The 19,903-nt window shown below is 46.4% G+C and overlaps 1 protein-coding gene across 1 annotated transcript in view; it reads right to left on the bottom strand.

Moving 5' to 3' along the window:
- Positions 1-853: 853 nt before the first annotated feature.
- Positions 854-19,903, bottom strand: part of wdb (serine/threonine-protein phosphatase regulatory subunit widerborst) — a 52,272-nt gene continuing 33,222 nt past the window's right edge. The window contains exons 5-10 of the mRNA XM_084583633.1: positions 17,791-18,090; positions 15,673-15,726; positions 13,919-13,969; positions 12,103-12,222; positions 11,450-11,679; positions 854-5,703 (exon numbers count right to left, since the gene is read on the bottom strand). Coding sequence (XP_084439759.1) covers positions 5,514-5,703; positions 11,450-11,679; positions 12,103-12,222; positions 13,919-13,969; positions 15,673-15,726; positions 17,791-18,090 — 945 coding nt within the window. The 3' untranslated portion in view covers positions 854-5,513. The remainder of the gene's footprint in view (positions 5,704-11,449; positions 11,680-12,102; positions 12,223-13,918; positions 13,970-15,672; positions 15,727-17,790; positions 18,091-19,903) is intronic.

The following is a 19,903-nucleotide window of genomic DNA, read 5'->3' as shown; positions in this document are numbered from 1 at the left end:
GCGAACTCATCTCCTAGGCATCAACGCGGAGCATGCCCAGAACCTACGTTTTTCCGCAATTTCTGGAGAAACTTTAGTTGAGCTAAAATATCATTGCGAAAGGCAGAGGCGAATCGGCTCATTCAGAATCATGCGCAATTGTGTCCTTCCGCGCCTTTCTACTGCACATTGTAACTGTGTTGTGTTGCATTGTACCCCCCCCCCCCCCTCCCCCCTCAATTCAGAGGCGGATAGGAGCACAATTATTATACATGATCCTGATTGGACCAGGTCGCCTCAGCCTTTCGCAGCATTGCAAACAACTGAGACGGAGGGACAGCCCTCTCAGTCCAGCGAGCCGTGCACAGCGATCTGCTTGACAACCGCTGGTCATCCAGGTTGGGGCTTGACAATTGGGTCGCCCACTCTGGTTGTTATATAGTAATATGTGGTCCCTTGCATACCCACAAGATATGTCGTAGGGTTTTTGGTACATAACTGAATGTGCACGTGGAGGCGAGATCCAGTGCTGTGCCCTGGACGTGACTTTGGTTGTATTTTCGGAGGGCGACAGCTGCTTTTCTGGCCAATTTCGGATGCGGTGGGGAATATTTGTAAAGTCAGTAATGCAGAACACTTCCTGGGTACATTCTGCGTCTTGCAAAGTACTTCCCCCCGGGAAATGCTCGTTTTCTTTCAAGTGGTTGTGTTTAGGAGAGAATGTGGAGCGGGTCGCTCTTGTGGGGTTCTCAAAAAACTACGGAGCAGCAATTTCTGAAGCGCAATAAATTTCATCACAAGTTGCGCCTCACCTTTCTGTCGCAAGCCTACTGTTCCAGTATAGAAGAGCATCTTATTCGTACTACAACAGTAATCAGTGGACATGTCACAAAATTTTTATTACTCCTTTTCATTTTTATACATCACATCACCCATCCTCACAGTTTGTGACAAGTGATGCTTTACAAGTCACTGGTTAATAGTTAATAATTAAGGGTGAAGGTGTTTTCTCACAAAATGAAAAAAAAAAAAAAAATTAAGCGACTTCCATCATCAGGCGCGCCGCCAGCTTTCATTACCGGCTTTTCACAGTAAGTCAGGAAAAAAAAAAAAAAAAAAAAGTAAAGAATAAGAAGGAAGAAAACATCTCCACAAGGCAGAGAGGAGAGGTAATTAACATATAAACATCAGACCACACTCCGTTACCTCTCCCGCTTATAACCACGTACGTCATTTCCTCAGGCTCCACACAGTATTTTCTTTTATCATCATCAGTAAATCCCTACGCTGTGCAGAGCAGGCAAGTTACACATACGAAGTCAAAAGTAAAACTCGCTACCTCAACGAACTGCGCTATTTACTTGTATGTTACACATTGAATGGCGGCGGTGGAGCGAGGGGTACAGGTCAGAGGGGCGGGAAAGGAGGTTTTCGCAAGTGCGCCGGAGGGTTCGAGGAAAGCCCACCTCCTACCCTCCGGAAGCATATATTTCCGTGTTTTTTTCTCTCTCACTTACTCTCTACCCCTTTATCAATATTCTCAAGTCGAGAAATGCACAAGTGGGGGGCGGGGCTTCGCGATATCACGAAACACGCACTCTCTAGTGGAACTCGTTCGCGACCGTCTCGGTGACAACGGTTGAAAACATTGACGACCATTACAAAAGAAGAGGAAACAGACGCCTTGCCTTCAAATACCTAAATTCACCAAACCGACCCCCCCCCCCCCCCCCGCGGCGGTGGGCTCGTAGCCCCACTTGGGGCTAACGCGTCTATCAACATTCCTCGTCAGCCCTCTCCCGGAGATGATTCTACACCCTCATTTGCTTAGACTTCGCCATTCGGAAACAGGACGGCACGACCCAGGGCGAACAGTGCCTTCTTGCTATGTTCCTCCCCCTCCTGAAAGGTCAAGAAAAAGAAAAAAGACGAAAGAACAGGTGGAAAACCTTCAGTGCTCTGGAAGCGAATGGACAAGATGAAGGCAACCGCCAGAGAATGACCAAGCGTTGGTAGGTAAAGCGAAGTGCGTGAGATGTCCTGTGGAGGAAACAAAGTGACCGTGCAAAAGACTGGACAGGAGGTTATACATGGTCTTTGGAAACTGGTAATAACCGCCACTCTCCCACAAATGATGCAGTTAGTGTGGGCGCGGCTGCGCCATCTGTGAACTTGGTTAGGCCTAACGTCTTTCCCAAACAAACAAACAAAACAAAGAAACCTCCACGGGAGACACAAACTGCTCGCACCATATACAGGGTTCTGCTTAACTAATTCCATTCTGATGGCCTAGCATGCTGGCACAGCCGCTTCAACGGCGAAATGCTGAAACTTCCTTCCCAGGTACTACACACTATGAAAATGAGGTCAAGGAAAAAAAAAAAATAATGCGTGATGGTGGGTGAAATCATTAAACATGACCAGTCGCAACAAACATGCCGAAATAAAATAAACACAGGCAGCCATCAGCTTGATGCAGACAAAATGAATGGTTTCAGCAGATGAGACACCGCTTGAATGACGAATTGCATCTTCTAGATCCAGCGCTACGTATCACTGTGGTATATCTAGATACACCACGGCGTGTTAATGTGAAGGCCATTCACAAAAAGCCAAGCCATGCCACACACATATGTGGCACTATTTAAACATGGCACTCCAGCCAAATCACCACTAGGCAACCGCTACACGATGCGGTACCTAGCAAGTGCCACAGTTACATCTCCCAAAGGATCCCATTAGCCCTAAACGCCCTTCATTTCAACTGGACGAGTTCTGCATTCGCTGGTCATTGCAGCAAACTTCTCTGGTGCAAATATGCAGGCATTTCGCTCTTAAAAAAATTCTTCCCACTGTTACAAAGAGTGCACTGAATTAGCAGTCTACAACTCATAAATCTGTTGGTATAGAGTGCTTAACCATGGAGGCGGAAAAAATTTCTCCCTCCTGTTGACCAACGTACATCCTCCACAGTGATCAAACTTTGCTCTTCAACACTACAATCCATCAATACATTCAAGGTGTAAAGTCCTCCTCTACTCACAAAGCCATTGTGTACTTTACTTTGTCTCAATTAAAAGTTCTGACAAATGTAAGAACCTACAAGGAACAGCTTCAGTAGCTTCAGAGCCAGCCAGAAGCTCAATTTGGAAGCTTCAGGTGACATGAAATCACTCTTTTTTACATCAAAGATGGCAATAAAAAAATCATTTCATTACAAAAGAACAGTGTGGAAAGCAGGCAAAATGCATGCCCAGTAGAAAAAGAATATGGCGGATAAAAGAAATCACTTTCAAAGTAGACCACGGCACAAGGCCGAACTAAATGACACACACTATGCCGCTAACACTTCAACTTCAGCAAGATTTCTGCCTCAGCGCCCTTTGCAAGTTACATAACTGAGAGCAAAGAAAACTCATTGCACTAAGCCCAAATGGGCTGCAATCCCTGAAACTGTGCGCCCAAATTAGAACATTTAACGTAACCATCACACAACACGTGTATTTCATCGGTACACACTAGAGGGCAGGACAGCATGGTGCCAAACACTGTGTTGCTGTTTAAACAGCGATGCAGCTCAACGTCCTGTAGCATGTGCAAAGTTCTAGCCCTGCCTCAGGACAACACGGTAGGCTGGCAATGGCTACCAAGTACTGTCGAGAGATCTTTTTTTTTCTTTGTCCTACCTGAAATTTAGTGATATGACTGTATGACTGCAAAATTACTTGGAAAAAAAAAAAAAAAAGCAGCAGCAGCTTTTTTTTTCCTCTTACATCTTTCTACAACCCTAACCCTAAAGCCAAGTACGGACACAAAGCGAGAGTTACCACACACTGTTTATATATCAAACATCCAGATGCAAAACTAAGTACCATTGCTATTGTGGTTTACACGAGTGTTTCAAAAGAACAGCTGCAGAAAACATTTTCTCTACAGCGTCTTTTCAACATTGTCTGCAAAGCACAATAATAATAGCTAGTCCTCCCATCAGGTGTAAAAGCTCCTTTTCTCCCGACTGTACACCACGTACCAGTAAAATCAAAACGGCAGGTTTAAATTCAGGAGCAGGTTGTGTTAACCCCCACAAAGAAGCGTTTAGGACCCCTGAAGGGTGCACCAGTTTCTAGTATAGCTCTTGGCCTCTGGAACACGGTGCATGCAGAGTGCCCGGTGCACTCATCTTCAATGGCCGCACTGGCAGCAAATTATCAAAGAAAATGGATAAAGAAAAGTTCAAAAATTGTTTGCAGATCCAAACACAGTTTCGTCGCAGGCGCAGATGTAAAAAATCACGAGTCTTTTTACTACATTCTTTTAGCAGGGTGTCACACAATGGCATTGCGATGCAGCACAAACCAAATAAACAATCGAAAGCCAGCAAAACCGTACTGGACAGGAGAAAGCCCTCCAAAAGTGAGAAAAAAAAAAAAAAAAGAAGACCATGCTCCTAACGTCTCATTTTTCACAGCATCCAGAAAACAACAACAACAACAAAGGCAACAAGCGCACAAGCAACGGAGAACAGTCAAAGAGGAGAAAAAGCACACGGGAAGTGAGGTTCTGCACAATGGTAAAAAAGAAGAAAAAAAAACAAACAAAACTTATACCAACAAAACAACAAAAGAAGCATCATCCGGAAGTTCTAAAGTCAGTTCACTACAACACTCGCCTCGTTGAAACACAGGCAGCTAGGCTGAAATGTATAAAGAAAAGGTGGTGCAAGGACATGCGGTCATCGGGGGCGGGGAACAGCACACACACACACACACGCACAAAGAAGAAAAAAAAAAAGAACATGGCGCACTCAACACCACCGCACTTTTGTCCACTTTCAGCTCTGCCGCTTCATTCATGTGCACTGCCGTAGTCGTTGCCGCCTGTCAAGAGGTTACCGCCGCCGGTCTCGTCTTCTCTGCCCACACGCAGCAGTCACTGCCGACGCCTCGCCGGCGGCCCGGAACGCTCGCCCATTGTACCAACACCGCCCCCTCGTCATCACCGCAGAAATGGCAGGTAACTTAGGGAACATGAGGAGGACAAGGCTAAGAAGGGGAGGCTAGGGATCATTGGGCATCTCACTCGACGGCCATGGCCGCAATGCCCGCACTTGGCTCTTTCAGTGGAGCAGGGGTTCCAACAAAGAAAAATCCTCCCCTGAACTGAAACTTCCCAGAGGGTAGCCCGTGAACAAGCAGAACACCTGCAGTGCTGACCGGCAGCTTCGAGCCTCACGAAGAGGTGCTTCTCCTCGCTCTCTTAGTTTTTCTTTTTATATCTCTACAAAATTCGGTTCTCCTGCTACACTGAAAGTGGGGCACACTACCATTGGGACAAGGGGAGTGCAGGGGTATTGAACTAAGCGAACTTGTCGATGCAGTAGTGACTGTCAGGTGACGCCGTCCCTGCCGCACAGCTTCTTCCCAGTCTGTTCCTTGGCGGCGCTGGTAGAGGGAGTGTTTTCTTTTTTTCAGGCGGCGGAGGGTGTGGGAGAGAGAGAGAGAGAGGGGGGGCCAGAGGAGATAGAAGAAGCCAAGCTAGTTGCCGCTGTTTGTGGGCGGCGAGGTGCCCGGACGGGAAGAGGAGGAAGAGGACAGAGCCGCGTTGTTGCCAGCCGTCCCGCCGCTGCCCGCGGCATTGTTGCCCGCCAGCCGGGACTTGTGGTTCAGCTCGAGCTGGGAGAGCCGCTTCCAGAGCTCGTCACGCTCCTTCTCGCGCTTCTTCTCCCTGCAGAGAAAACAAGGATAGTCAGTTATACGGGGCTTTATGGCACATAAGCGATTGTGGCTATCATGCGCCAAACACAAGGTCTCACCCTGGACCCTCACACAAGACGTGCCAAAAATGAAGACTGTTTGCTGCACAGAGATCACTTGCCAAACATATTTAACTTGCGCATTCCGAACCAGACTGTTAAATCAAACAGGCACACATGCTGGTCCCGTCAGCGTAAATGCAGTTTCTGAAAAGCTTCCACTAAATTCAAACATGATCCCAGTACATTTTTGGTAACCACAGATACAGCAGAACCTTGCTGCAGCATTTCTATGTGACTAAAATACGTTCAAGCTGGGCATGTTCTCATTAGCCTTATCCAAAAATCAAACCTGAAAACTGATTCAGGATGCTGAGCATTTCCCTTACTTCCATTCGTTAGCACCCCTTCATGCACTGTGTGGTAAAGATGCCTCAAATGTGGGGGAAAAACTGTGCCAAGTTTTATGGCACTTAAGCAGATAAGGCTATCATGTGCCTGACACGGGGCTGAATATCTTGTTTATTGTATTATATATGGACTACACTTTTCAAAATCTGCAGTTAGAAATATCTGCTGCTTGACAGATGAAGGAAATTCCACCCAAGAGTAAAGTCGGGTGAAAAGAGACATGTGCTCAGTAAAACGTGGTCCACTTTTAAAAGACAGCGTTTTGTGCATGGGAATATAATGTGGTTTACAGTGCACGCTTCACACAGGGGCTTGTCTTCTTTTGTCTGTGCAACCCAAGTAATTTGAATTTTCTGACAATTAAAACTGTTGCACTTGGTTCAGAAAAGTCAGTGTATAAAAAAGACTGTCAATTTGAATGAGTGTCAGTCTGGCACATGACCAGAGAAACTCGCATGGCCGAGTCATCTCCAGCATAGGGAGAAAAGAATAAAAAAACAAGGTAAAAGAGCCTAAAACTGAACCAGCTGCCAGGCAGTGGCTGCCTCCGTCCTGTTCCATGTAGCGCCAAAGAGTTGCGACTAATGAAGTTGAGTGAATTCACACGAGGGAGAGTACACCCCCCCCCCCCCCCCCCCCTAAGGGGTGGTGTGTGCACGCCACAAAAACATAATTGCCTTTGAGCGCCACGGCAGGTATACACCATGTCTCAGACGTCATTCGCAGCATCGTGAAATGCAGGGATAAATGGGCCCAATCAGTATACCGGGTGTCCCAGCTAACTTGAACAAAGGGTTACAAAATAATATATTTGAGGTAGGTCAGTGAAACCAGTTGAACACAACTGCCAGCCTCCTTGCACACCACAGGCAATTTTTTGTTTTGCAATTACTTAATTAGCTAATTACGTTAATTTTTCTAACTTACTAAATGTTCACCTTAGACCAAAAATGTGAACTGGAAAGTTGTAGAGCACTTTCAGAAGCTTCCATTCCATTAAAGAAAGTCCCCGTGTATCTTTTTTTCCAGGATCAAAAGAAAGCCCGCGAAATACAAATAATACCACGTGACTAGCGCAGTTGAGAGATTGTGGTGCTCTCAGTCGTGGTTTGAGCGAGCGAAATCAGCTGCGGCCGTGACCCGATGGTCTCGCTGCAGCGGCAGGCTGAAATGTTGACGATGGTCGGAGCGAGCTCGAGCTCGCCCGTCGCCACCGAGATCTTGGCAAGGCCTACGCACCCCGGCAGCGGAATCTCGGTGGTTTCGGCTCGCCGCACTCGCTGCTACTTGCACCGTCACGTGGGCTGGCTGTCTGAAGAGAGTGAAGAAGTCATCGCAGGCATATCGACCTGCCGCTTCAACGAGGCGAGGAGACACGGCTGCAGCTGATTTTGTTCACTCAAACCATGACTGAGAGCACCACAATAGTGGCGCGCGAATGGGCTAGTCACGTGGTTTTATTTGTATTTTGCGGGCTTTCTTCTGAGCCCTATAAAAAAGATATACGTGATGCTTTCGTTATCGCAACTACTGGAATGGGGGTTTCTGAAGGCGCTCTCCAACTTTCCCATTCGGATTTTTGGTCTAAAGCCGATATTTAATAAATAAAGAAAATTAACATAATTAGCCAATTAAGCAATTGCAAAACAAAAATTGCCTGTAGTGTGCAAGGCGGCTGGCAGTTGTATGCAACTGGTTTTACTGACCTACCTCAAATATATTTTTCAACCCTTGGTTCAAGTTAGCTGGGACACCCGGTATATTATGTCAGCTATAATTATATGCCTGTGTACCTGGCGAGGCAAAAAATTGCAAGATTTTTTTTATTCGCGTCAATGGGAGGAGGAGGATACATTTTCAGGCAGTGTCCAATGACTCCTAACCTAATAACCTAAACACGCACGCAAGCAGCAACAACAAGCAAGCAATACACGTCCTTGAGGCGTGCCCCGGGGCCGCTGCTGAGTGTTCTTGCTGGACCTCTGCCTCCGCAGCCAACGCAAACTGACCGGCGAGCATCACTGTCGTTTTCACTTTTAATGTGAAAGCCCTACTAATCCCCTTTACATGCAAAATACCATTGTTGGCCACGATGGTTCTGAAAGGTGAGCTATCATACCATCCTCGGGCACAGCGAAGCTTGGTAACAAAGCATATGGCTGAGTGCGATACAGGAGGATAAGATGGTATGACGTTTGTGCAAAGCCACGGCAGCGATCCTTCGATGCCAGGCACACTGAGAGGCCCCCTTTAGTCGAGATCAAAGGCGGAGGTTCAACGTCTACTACTGCGGCGCCGGCTGCATATTGCTTTCGCCTATAAGAAACAACCACGAGGCCATCACAGATCAAAACCACCAGACACGTCTACTTTGGCTGTCGTGCCAATTAGCCTTGACCGGCCCCTTAAACAATGACGCTGACGGCGATAGTGCAACCTCTGATGATGATGCTGCTGCAGATTCCTTGGTGCAGGTTTCGCGAAGACTAGCCCATTATACTTAGTGGCACGGGCAGAGGCTCTTTATTTTTCTTTACTTTTGCATGCCTTAGCATAGAATATGTCCTTATGCAGGGAGAGCCCACTTATAGAAATACTTCAGGCAATGATCATACAAGTGGAAATATTGGCATATTTGCCTGGAGGCAACTGACAGTATTTGTGAGGATAAAATTACTGATGCAACCAATAAAGGGCAGCACTTTGTCAATGTCAGGCCACAGGCGGCACACCCTCAGTTTCCTGGACAAGTTGGAGAGTTTAAAGCTCGTGCTTTGCTTTCCAGTTTGCAGTCTTCTCTCTTCTGTCTAGAGTTCCAAGGTTCCAGACAGTACTACATGCAGTACTAAACTCGACGGCAACATCATATTCTTTCTTTTATTCTTTTTTTTTTGCACCAGCTGTCACCAAACAAAAAAATTTTCTTTGGGTACATTCAATTTTCCACTCTCGGACTACTTGCAAAGCAATCTTGGCTTCCACTCTGAGAGGAAGCAGCGTGACGGTCACTTGATCTTGCAAGTTCCCTCCATCGTCTGCGGCTCTTAGCAAACTATGCCAACCACAAGTCACAGGACTGTTCTTTTGCAGTGACACCAGGCGCACATTTATTTTTTGTCGTACGTGTAATACTTTAGACAACAGAGGCGCGAATCAATCGATGCTTTTTGCAAATGCAGCGTTTTACAGAAATCAATTTGGCAGGCTTTTTTTTGCTGTTGATGAAAGCGTTAGCTGATCTAGCACAAAGCTCTTCGATTGAGACACTTTCAGATTGCGAAACAGGTGAAAAAACTTCTGGGCATATACAAGAGCCTTGAGGCTATGAAGCACAGTGTGTGCAGGGCACACAAGTAACGCTGGCCACGAACATGGTACATAAAAGGTGGCGTCGGATGCAGCAATGAGGCGAAAGGAGGAGGGAGGGGGGAAGAGAACTTTCATTGCACTGGTCAGCACGAAGTTTGAGGCAACGGTGGCAATAAGGGGAGGCATAGCTACAATGTGTAGGTGTATCTTGTCTGCTCAAATTTATTGCCCCGAACCATTCAAATCTTTACTTGTTTTAAACTGCCACCAGCATGCGGTCTTAGCACTGATTGCAGTGATGGAACAGTTTGTTTGTTCATGCCTGTGTCGTGAGAGGCGGCTTTATCGTTTTTCTTTGTCACGCAAGATGCGCCAGGATGCACCTCAAATGAGTCCAGGCATCACGCCCATTTCTACAATGTTCCGGGTCATTTTGGTCGTGTTTAGCATCTTTACCTAGATGCGTCTTTTCAGACTTTAAACCGAACGCAGACAAGTGCAATGAGCACTCACAGTTTGACGACCATTGAGCATGACTGGTGCTATTGCCCAAAAAGGAGTTTATTTCAGTGAAATTCAAGTCTCTTCAATTGTTGCTTAAGGCCTCGTCACTATGGTGCGACATTATCATGCTTTTTAAACATACAATTACTGGCTCCTAAATGACAGTGAGTCCACGGAAGGTAACGCTGTGGTCGTGCAAAACTTTGGCTCTCGCATGGAATCAGACTCGTATTATTGCCAAAGCTGTGTTTCATTCTGGGTTTGCGGTACTGTTACAAAATGTAAAGTGCACTGAGATTGTAACAGAAAATGTGACACGGGACAAAAGACGGGGATACAAGGTATATCTGAATTCCTTTTCAGTGAGCAGCTAATTATCAGACCATCATTAGAAACTGATATACGTGATATCTGGTATGAGCGAATTTACTATAGAAGGGTTCTCACTATTGCCACTTAACATTACTACCCCAAATACTCCTCAATAACCTTAACCAAGTTCAGACGTTCTGTACCCAAACTTCCATAACCATAAGCTCCGTCAAATGCCAATTACCGTATTTACTTGCATAATGCTCGCACCCCCAACATTGGGCGTCAAAAATCAGATTTTTTTTTTTTCCTCGTATAATCATCGCACCACCAATATTACCACTGCGAGAGTCGCCAGCCTGTAGTAACAAGCGACACCATTGGAGCGCCACTGAACCTAGCTGTCCTCGTGTGCACGTGCTACCAGGTGGCGATAGCGTGCTCGGGTAGATCATCATAATCGGTTATGCTCGTCTTTTTTTTTTTTCCATGGTGCTCGTAGTCTTTGCCATTTTGTGAGTGGTCTTCGCGTCTCGTTGTCATTGTTCCTTCGTTCCATCCGTGTTACTTTGTTCCACTGTCTACCGTGTTCTTGGTGCCGCATCACGGTGGAGCGGCACGCAAGTTACACAGCTGCTTTTAAGCTGAAAAATGTTGAGTACGGGCTACAGCATAGCAACCGCGCTGCCAGCAGGCACTTCGACGTCAACGAGTTCTGTGTAGTGCGCTACTGGGGGACAACAATTACAGTGTCAACACTGACTCTGATCAAGTCTCTGATCAAAAATAGAACTGTATGGTCTGCTGTGAGCATTATACCATGGAACGCGGGAAGTGATGATGAGGCTGTGTGTGGTAAATAAAGTGCTTTAATTTGTGCTTTTTTCTACCCTGTACTTTTATAACAAGAATAAGTTCTGCTTGAAAGTAATGTTTTGGTTATATTTACAATAGCTGACCTAAGAATCCCGATTTGCACCTATTTCGAGCATTATGCGAGTAAACACAGTATTACTGCTACTACTACTAGCATAACTACTCGAAGTTGCTCAAAATTCTCCATAGTCTAATGGATGACGTGTACAACGACGATGATTACAAAACAATGATGACACGTGATCCGCCTACACCATTGGTGACACCTTGTTCTGGGATATTCTGCTTATGTCCACTGTTACTCACCTCTGCCGCTCGGTCTTGTAGGCAGACGTGAGCTCGTCGAAGAGCTTGGAGTTCATCTCCATGAAAGTCTTGAGCACATTGTAGACAAGCGCCACGATGGTCTGGTTCCAGTGCTCCTTGGAGATGCGGTACAGCGCGGGGAACATGAGCGGCATCACCACTTGGTTGTTCTCCTCGATCAAGCTCAGGATGTACTCGTTGTTCCAGAAGTACAGCGCTCGCTCCGCCACCTGCTCCGCGAGATGGAGGGAGAGGGGAAGCTCAGCACTTTCCCACCTCCCTCTGCACTGCCACTCATTTCAGTTAACTACGCCTAGGCACAATACTGCAGCTGCAACATTACGTGTTGCATCTCGCAAGATCACCCACCTAACGGTGCTTTTGGAAAGAAAACGTCACAATACAGCGTCCTGACATATTTGTGCTAAATGAATGAAAATTTGTTCTTCCTGCGCTCACATAACCCAGAACAAGGCAACAACACCCGAAGCCTCTCACAATATTGAGTTCTAACCAAGCGGACACGGTGGGGCGTTCCCCTTCTCGTTCTTACCTGCTTTCAGACAACCTGCAATTCCATAACCACAATCGGCATTTCCTCGACCACAACAAAGCGTGCATCACCACAACTCGGACGCGAGAGGGTGCCTCACCTGGAAGTGCGGGCTGCAGACGCACTTGGCTATCTGCTTGAATAAAGGTTCCTGAATCTTGGCAAACTGCGTCGGCTCTATCACGTCCAGGATCTCCTCTATCTCGCCGAGAAACATCACCTGAAAGACAGACAAGCGCCCCGGCAGTCACTCACTCCAATCTTGTTTTCCTTAGAGCACACACTGAAGTTCAGGGTGCAAAGCACGCTGGCACACAACATTGCAAATGGATGTACTAATACTCTATCATGGCTCCCCATTATTACAGGTCAAAGCTGGATCTTGACGGTTACACCTGGACGGGATCGGTGAGTAGTCATGGAGAATATTGTCACTGGCACAGGCCCAAACTCTGGCATTCTTCACAAATACTTAGAATGTCATCATAATCATCAGCCTGACTATACCCACTGCAGGGCGAAGGCATCTCCCATACTTCTCCAATTAACCTGGTCCTGTGCTAGCTGCAACCACTTGACCCCTGCAAACTTCTTGACCTTGCTACGCTTTCCTTCCATTAGAATTGGTAACTCGTAGAGACCATCAGTTATCCTCTTTTTGCCCTACATGTTGTCCTGCCCATGCACATTTCTTATCTTATTATTATTCAAGAACAAGGCATCTCTCATAGCCTGAGTTGCTTTGCGACGTTAAACCCCAAAAAACCAAACCAAACTATTCAAGAACAAGACTGTCAACACTGGTAGTAAAAGAAGTTGGGACTGGACCAAAGAGAGCGGCTGCTGCTGAAGTGCCTTCAAATGAGGCGAGTAATGTCCGAGCATGGAGGAAGGAAACAACTAAGGAGAGGCCCCTGCCATTCCCAATGCATTGACGAAAGCGTGGCGGAAGTGACGTCAAAATTTAGGGTTAGCCAAGTCGGGCCATTAGCAACGGCATCGCTGTTGCTATGAAAACTTGGGCCACTAGCAACAGCGTTGCTAAGGGCCCTAGGTACGCGAGCGTTGCAGAGAAAGAAAAGGCGGAGGGTAAAGGAGGAGGAGAGACGTTGCAGCGTCTGGTCGCAACGCGGCCGTGCCGGCTTCCAAAAAGTGACGTCGAGGCCCCTCCAAAGTTCTTTCCTTCGCCCATGTGTCCAAGGGAAAAGCCAGGTGCCATCTTAACTCTAACTGTCTCATTTTTATACTCTGGCCACGCAAGGAACGAGCCAACCTTACGGAGACATTTCTCATGCTTCGCTGGCACAGATTCCAGGTACGGGTGCCACTTTCTCACACAGGCAGCAAAAAAATTAAACAAAAACTTGACAAAATTTGACTGCCCTTTTCAGTAAGTGACTACCCCTGTCACTGATGTGGGCCCGAGATGTCCGTTCCCTTTATAGCTCTTTTCAATTGGGCTCGCTGCACTGGTATTAGTGAAGGAGGCACCAGAAAACGGCTTGCGAAAAGCCCATGAGAACAGGGATAAAGCTGTTCAACAGGGAGTCTGCGATCCACTGTGTATAGGTAAAAAAAATGGAAACACTACAAAGCGGTACAAAAGGTTAAGAAATGTGTCTGCATCGACGGTGATTGCGTCAGATTAAGTCCATCCACATAGAAAGATTTTCCAAATGAAAAACTATTTCCACAAAACTGGACAAAGTCTTGCAATCTTTCTCCGTGCTCTACCACCAAAGTGCGGGCTAGATCCTAATGCAGCTGCAACCTGCGACTGCACCATCTCGAGGGGCCAACTAACAGCAGATTGCACTCATAACCACGCAAAGCAAACCGAATGATAAAACAACAAAATAGGTTCGAGGGTGGGATCAAAGTGTATTAGAGAAAGGAATCCTGCACACCAGACTCACCTCTTTCTGACTGCAAGTCTTTGGCCAGAACTTTAGTAAGCCCTTCATGACCTGGAGGGAGGGGGAGAGAGAGAGAAAGAGAAAAAGAAAAGAGGGTTGCATAATGAAAGCAGGCATTGTTCTTCACAAGTGAGCCATCTCAATGGCACGGATGCCTTTCTGCAGCACTGTGTAATGGCTCTTTCCTCACACATACGAAGGTCAGCAGCGTGTCTCTCCCGCTGATGGCGCTGAAAGAAGCTCTCAACTTGTGTGGGGAGTAAATACTAGGGCCTCCTTTTTGTGGCGGAAAAATTTAAAGGAGTATAGACATATCATTTCTGAGTTCGTGCTTTATCTTCTGTAATGATGCCCGAGACACCACTTTGCATGAATCACCTCACAATATTCGTCTTCAGCCGCTGAATAATTTCAAGACATAATTGTAACGTCACAGCCATCTCTCGGAGAAAAGATAAATCAATTATATATTATTTAGTGGTCGTAGGCGAAAACTGCGTGCGGATCGATATACAAGAATGTTAAGATCGATATAATACAAATGTCAACAAAAGTTAGTGTCTACAGTCCTAGGGGGAATGAGAGGATCGAAGGCAGCTTTCTTGTTTCTTGACTTCGAGCGATGCAAATTAGTACACCGACTTGAAATAGCATCAAAAAGTAAGACAAAATGTTTCACTGTGATACCTTCGGTACTAGTCTGTTTTGGTTTAGTTTGCACATTCTTCACAGATTGCTTGCTCGTGGAAAGGCTAGCATGACTACAACATTGGCTATAGGTCTGTAAATGGTGTTAACGATTGATGTGTGGTCTAAATCAAAAAATACATCCTTGGTTTCTTCTTTAATTTCCCCGCTCTTTCTTCAAAGGATGCAGTATGCACCTTCTCCTAATGTTCAGAATGCATCACGGCATAATTACTTTTTAATAAACAAAATGTGAGCTTGAACGGTAAATAGTATGAGACTGGGTGGTACAAAGGATGTGTCAGCAATTACAACAAAACATACGAAATTTTTCTGACCAAGGTGATGTGCTCAAAACCAACAAGCCTTGATGTTCTAAACCAGAAAACATTGCCCATGTACATCACATTGTCTGTATATTTATTTGGAGCACTTAGAATTTGTTGTTGGGTGAAATATTTCTGTACAAGAAAGATTTAGCTTGTAGGTGCCAAACAGCTAACTTTTCTAAAATCCCCTCTTTTGCGATCTGATCCCCGCATCCCCCCCTTAAACACAGCGACACACCCACTCCCTCCATGCATTAGCATGACCGCTTGTGCTTTCTTGTTGGGCCATTCGCTTTGGTTGGCCTCAAGATTAAACCATTTTAATCTTTCCAGAGCTCTCAAGCTTCAAGTTCATCATCACCATCATCAGCCTGATTATACCCACTGCAGGGCGAAGGCCTCTCCCATATTTCTCCACTTAACCCGGTTCTGTGCTAGCTGCATCCACTTGACCCCTGCGAACTTCTTAATCTCATCCGCCCACCTAACTTTCTGCCGCCCCCTGCTACGCTTTCCTTCCCTTGGAATCCAATTTGTTACCCTCAGCGACCATCGGTTATCCTCTCTTCGCACTACATATCCTGCCCATGTCCATTTCTTCTTCTTAATTTCTACCAGAATGTCGGTAACTTGAGTTATTTCTTCAAGTTGTTTTGGGGCAAAAAAGCACACAGTGTCTGTGGCAGTCCCGGCCAACGTAAGAGGCAAAAAGCACACCTGAGACAAGGTTCCACTCACTTGTTCTGTAAGTGTGGCGTCCTTTTCGAGAAATTGAACCACACAGTACGCCAGCTGCAAGTAGAAGAAAGAAAGGAAGGAGCAGCAATTAGCGGTGCTTTTATGGGGTGCACAACACTTTCCTCGCAATTTCACCATGCTCATTTAGCCTCAAACATGGGAGTGTTGTACGGAGGGCTGCATATTTTTGTCTACCCAAAATGGGGTCTTTTTACAGGCACCTACATCGGCACAGCGCACTTCAATTATTATTACTATTATATTTTGGTGTTCGTCCCCATGAAATCGAGGCCTCTGAAGTTGGGATTTGGCCTAGGTCTCCGGTGAACATCAAAGCCGTCACTGAGCCACCACAGTGGGCAAGGCCGTCGCCACAACACGGGCACATTCAGAGTCACTTTCACCAAGTGACATTCGCCTCTAATGCCCTTCATGCAGTGTCATAACGTGAACTTTAGTGACACTCACTGAGGAGCACACTTAGTCCGTTTGACATAAGTTTGGCTATCTCAATCCACTGCTCCACTGGAGTGCGCGGCGCAGTGGACTGTTAACTTTTGCAATAGACAATACAGGCAGTCACAGTGGCAGGATGCCCATAGACGAACTCCGCATTAACAGGGGTGGTACTCGTGCGCATTGCGAGCACACCGAGGGTGGAAAGTAGGCCTAGCACCCAAGGAAATACACAAAAACGCAGGCGGCTCCCAACACACCCTTCCGATTTCACAGCACGCATATTTTGTCATCCTTTGGCGAAGAGCAACCAAATGGGGCTATTAAAAAAAAAAATCGTCATATGTAATGGGGGTGGTACAGGTCGGGGATGTTACCCATAGAAACCAATGTAAACAAAACTTACTGAAGTAATTTTCGCGTTTCTCAGAGAATGAATGGAGGCCACCGGCTGTTAAAAGCTGCCAAGTGCTTCGAAGAAGAGTGCAACAAACTATGTTTACTTTTAAAAACACCTCATGACATCACCGTTAGCGTCCACCTGAGTGCACACAGGACACGGCAAACTGTTGCAATGCGGCTCTAGAAACAATGAGTCTCCTCTCTACTTTTTTTGACAACTCGCAGACTGAATGTTCACACCATCCGGACGCCAGACATGCCACGCAGTTCACCAATGTGTTCGCGACGTCGACCTCGAAGACAGAAGCACTCGCCAAATTCACACCATTACCGTTTTGATCACCAAAGATCCTGAACGCTTTTGCCAACCCGCTGAAAAATTTAGCTGTGTTGCCAGTGGAACTAGAGTGCCCGGCTGGCTCCGAACTGTTAAAAGCATCACTATCGTCTTTACCAAGGTTAGGCTTAGCCGCCACAGATGGCTCTCTTACACACTGTCGAACATTGTGGGTGCCCGGCTGGCTCCGAACTGTTAAAAGCATCACCATCGTCTTTACCAAGGTTAGGCTTAGCCGCCACAGATGGCTCTCTTACACACTGTCGAACATTGTGGCAAGTTCCCTCGAGCTTGCACCTCAACCAGCACCTTCCGAGACCAAAAATCATGATTCTTTCGGTATCCATCAAAAAGAGAAGCACAAAGATGCGCGACAAATTGGGGAACATGCACACTAAGAGCTGCGTGCTGCAAAACGGGCTCAAAAGGTGGTTATGGCCGCAATGCGTACTGGCAGCCAAAAAATGCGGCTGGAATAGCGCCATCCATGTGCTCTGAAAGTAGGGCAGCAAATTTTTAAATTATCATTATTTCTTCCTGTTAATGAGGCAGCAAAGCCGCAAACCGTAAAATGGGTCAGGTCTTTCAGCCCCCTCAATAATTTCTCAATCAGTTCCAGCTCGTTTTTCTTTTTTTTCATATTTGGTAGGGGAAGAATCAATGTCACTCATAGTTTTTTTTCTTATGTGATAGTAATGGCGATCTGGCCACACCCTTTGGAACAGGCAAAGACAGCCCGAGCTGGATCTAGGCAGAGATAAACAAAAGAATTGAAAAAAAAAAAAAAAGTCGGGTAAAATTATACACATGCGCGAATGCAGTGTCCAGAAAGGATGCTCAAGAAACAAACAAACAAAAAATTTTTTTTCTTTTTTTTTTTGCTTGCAAGAACACGGTAATCTCTGAACCCAGGGACCACTTACTTGCGCGTGGTACAGCCCCAGGCACTTGGGCTTGTGCAAGGGGATGAGCACCTTGACCAGGAACTGCTTGTGCTCCGCCTTGAGGGGCAGCGCAAAGCCGTTGATGATCGAGCCCAGGATCTCCAGCAGCTCGCCCACCCCGTTGAAATGCTCCGTCTCGTAGATAAACCTCAGGAAGATGTTGTTGATCTGTTTACGGATGAACGCCCGCAGACCCAGGAACTTGCCGTAGATCCGGTGCAGCACCGTCTTTAAAAAGTCCCGCTCACGGGGGTCCTCCGAGTCAAACAGCTCCAGCAGCTGCGCCCAACATAAAGATCATGCGGCAAGCAAGAAAACTTCAGTGACTGATTGATTAGCAATGTTTGCTGGTGCAAGGGCATCCGAGACCAAACAGCCCCGGAGACTGACAGTGGATGGTCACTAATGTGAAGTGGCAAAGAGTCATGAAATGCTGTGAATGTAAAAAAGGGAAAAGTATACAGCGATTGGCTGGAAATACAATTGAGAATCTAAACATGCTAGATATACAGTAAACTCTATAAACACGAACTCGCATATCTCGAAAAATCGGCTAAGTTGGAAATTTTCCACGCCGCGCTTTCACTTCCCATAGGTGCTATGTATCAGCTCCCGTTTATCTCAAAGCATTTTTCGGGCGTAATGCGGATATCTTGAAATTTTGACCGGAAAGACCGAAGGCAAAGGTCATTACCGAAAGGTGACCGGGGCTCCGAGTGAGCGCTTTGTTCTTATACTAAGTGCCGAAAGCAGTCATGTTCGAAGAGCGAATACAAAATTCCCGTGGACGCAGCCGTTTTTCACCTTGGGAGCAGTCGCGTGAGCACCGATCGCACGTGGGGGCTGATGGCTCTTACTGGGCGTGGTTCGGTCAGCTGCCCTCCGCACGTGCATACCGGCAAGAGCGATTTAGTGAATGTGTGATTCTGTTTCGTCGCGCCATGTGCACGAAGCGTTGACTGATTTTTGTTGTGTATGTGGTGTTGCAACAAAGTTGAATATAGCAGCGGCGACCAACAGCTTAGTGACGCGTTTAGCAGCTCGAAGGCGCTTTTGTTGGGCCGAATGCCAATGTGAAGCGGGCAAGCATTACCCAATTGTTCATTTTCGAAAGGAGCAAGAGGAAGCCATTGCTTTCATCACGCGATACGCTACAAAAACATTCATCACTGTTTTACCGTACGTCATGCTGTTTAGTGCTAGAAATGGGACATAGCGTAATTGTACTCCCCCTGACCAAAGGACGAGGCGACGGTAACAAAGCAACGCTGAAAACGCGTCTCTGTCGCTGAGTTCAGTCTCTGTGTGGTAGACACCAAAAGCAACGACAGGCATTGGCAGCGGCGTCGCGCGGCTGATCGCCAGGGATTGTCGTCAGAAATTTTTGGCCATTTTGTTTAACTCGAAATTTTTCCCGGATTTTACAACTTCGATTTAACAAGTGTTTACTGTAAAACGATGTGACAGCCCGGTTAAGAATGAGGTAACATGTTTATATTGAAGAAAGTGGCAGGGTTTGCCACAGCAAGAAGGTGGAGAAATTCTCACTGAGCATGGTTATGACACCCTCTTGTGAATGGCAAGGGCCCCTTTAACCTAACGTACAAGGCTTCCACCAGGCTATGACAAAGGCTCATATGTAAAGTGCGTACTACCGCCCCGCACAAGCGAACGACCGAGCCGCGTATGGCATGTGACACAACACAGGAAGAAAACGCAGGCAGCAAGGCCTGCTGGCTACTGCATAATAAACCATAGCTTCATGGTGGCGCTAGAAGCTGGTCCTAGATGTCCTGATGATGATAGCTACAGCCCACGGACCATACACATAGAAACGGCGGTTTCTGCTTCGTTTCACGCGAGAGTTGCAAGCTGCGGCGCTGTTAATTTTAGCCGAATTCGTAATACTGATGTTCCAAAATTATAGAAGAAGAAATAAATACTTTCGTTATTCTGAAATATACGCTATTTTGAAATTCGTAATTCTGAAATAGAAAACATAGCAAATCTGCCGGGGATTCTTAAAAAATTCGTTAATGTGGTGTTCGTAGTAACAAGATTTCACTGTATCTCCCCCACGTCTCCAAAGAAA

This window comes from Amblyomma maculatum, chromosome 11 (assembly GCF_055883805.1).
Source record: "Amblyomma maculatum isolate TAMU_Amacu chromosome 11, ASM5588380v1, whole genome shotgun sequence".
In the NCBI taxonomy this organism is placed as follows: domain Eukaryota; kingdom Metazoa; phylum Arthropoda; class Arachnida; order Ixodida; family Ixodidae; genus Amblyomma; species Amblyomma maculatum.
This window is presented reverse-complemented; position numbering and strand designations above follow the sequence as displayed.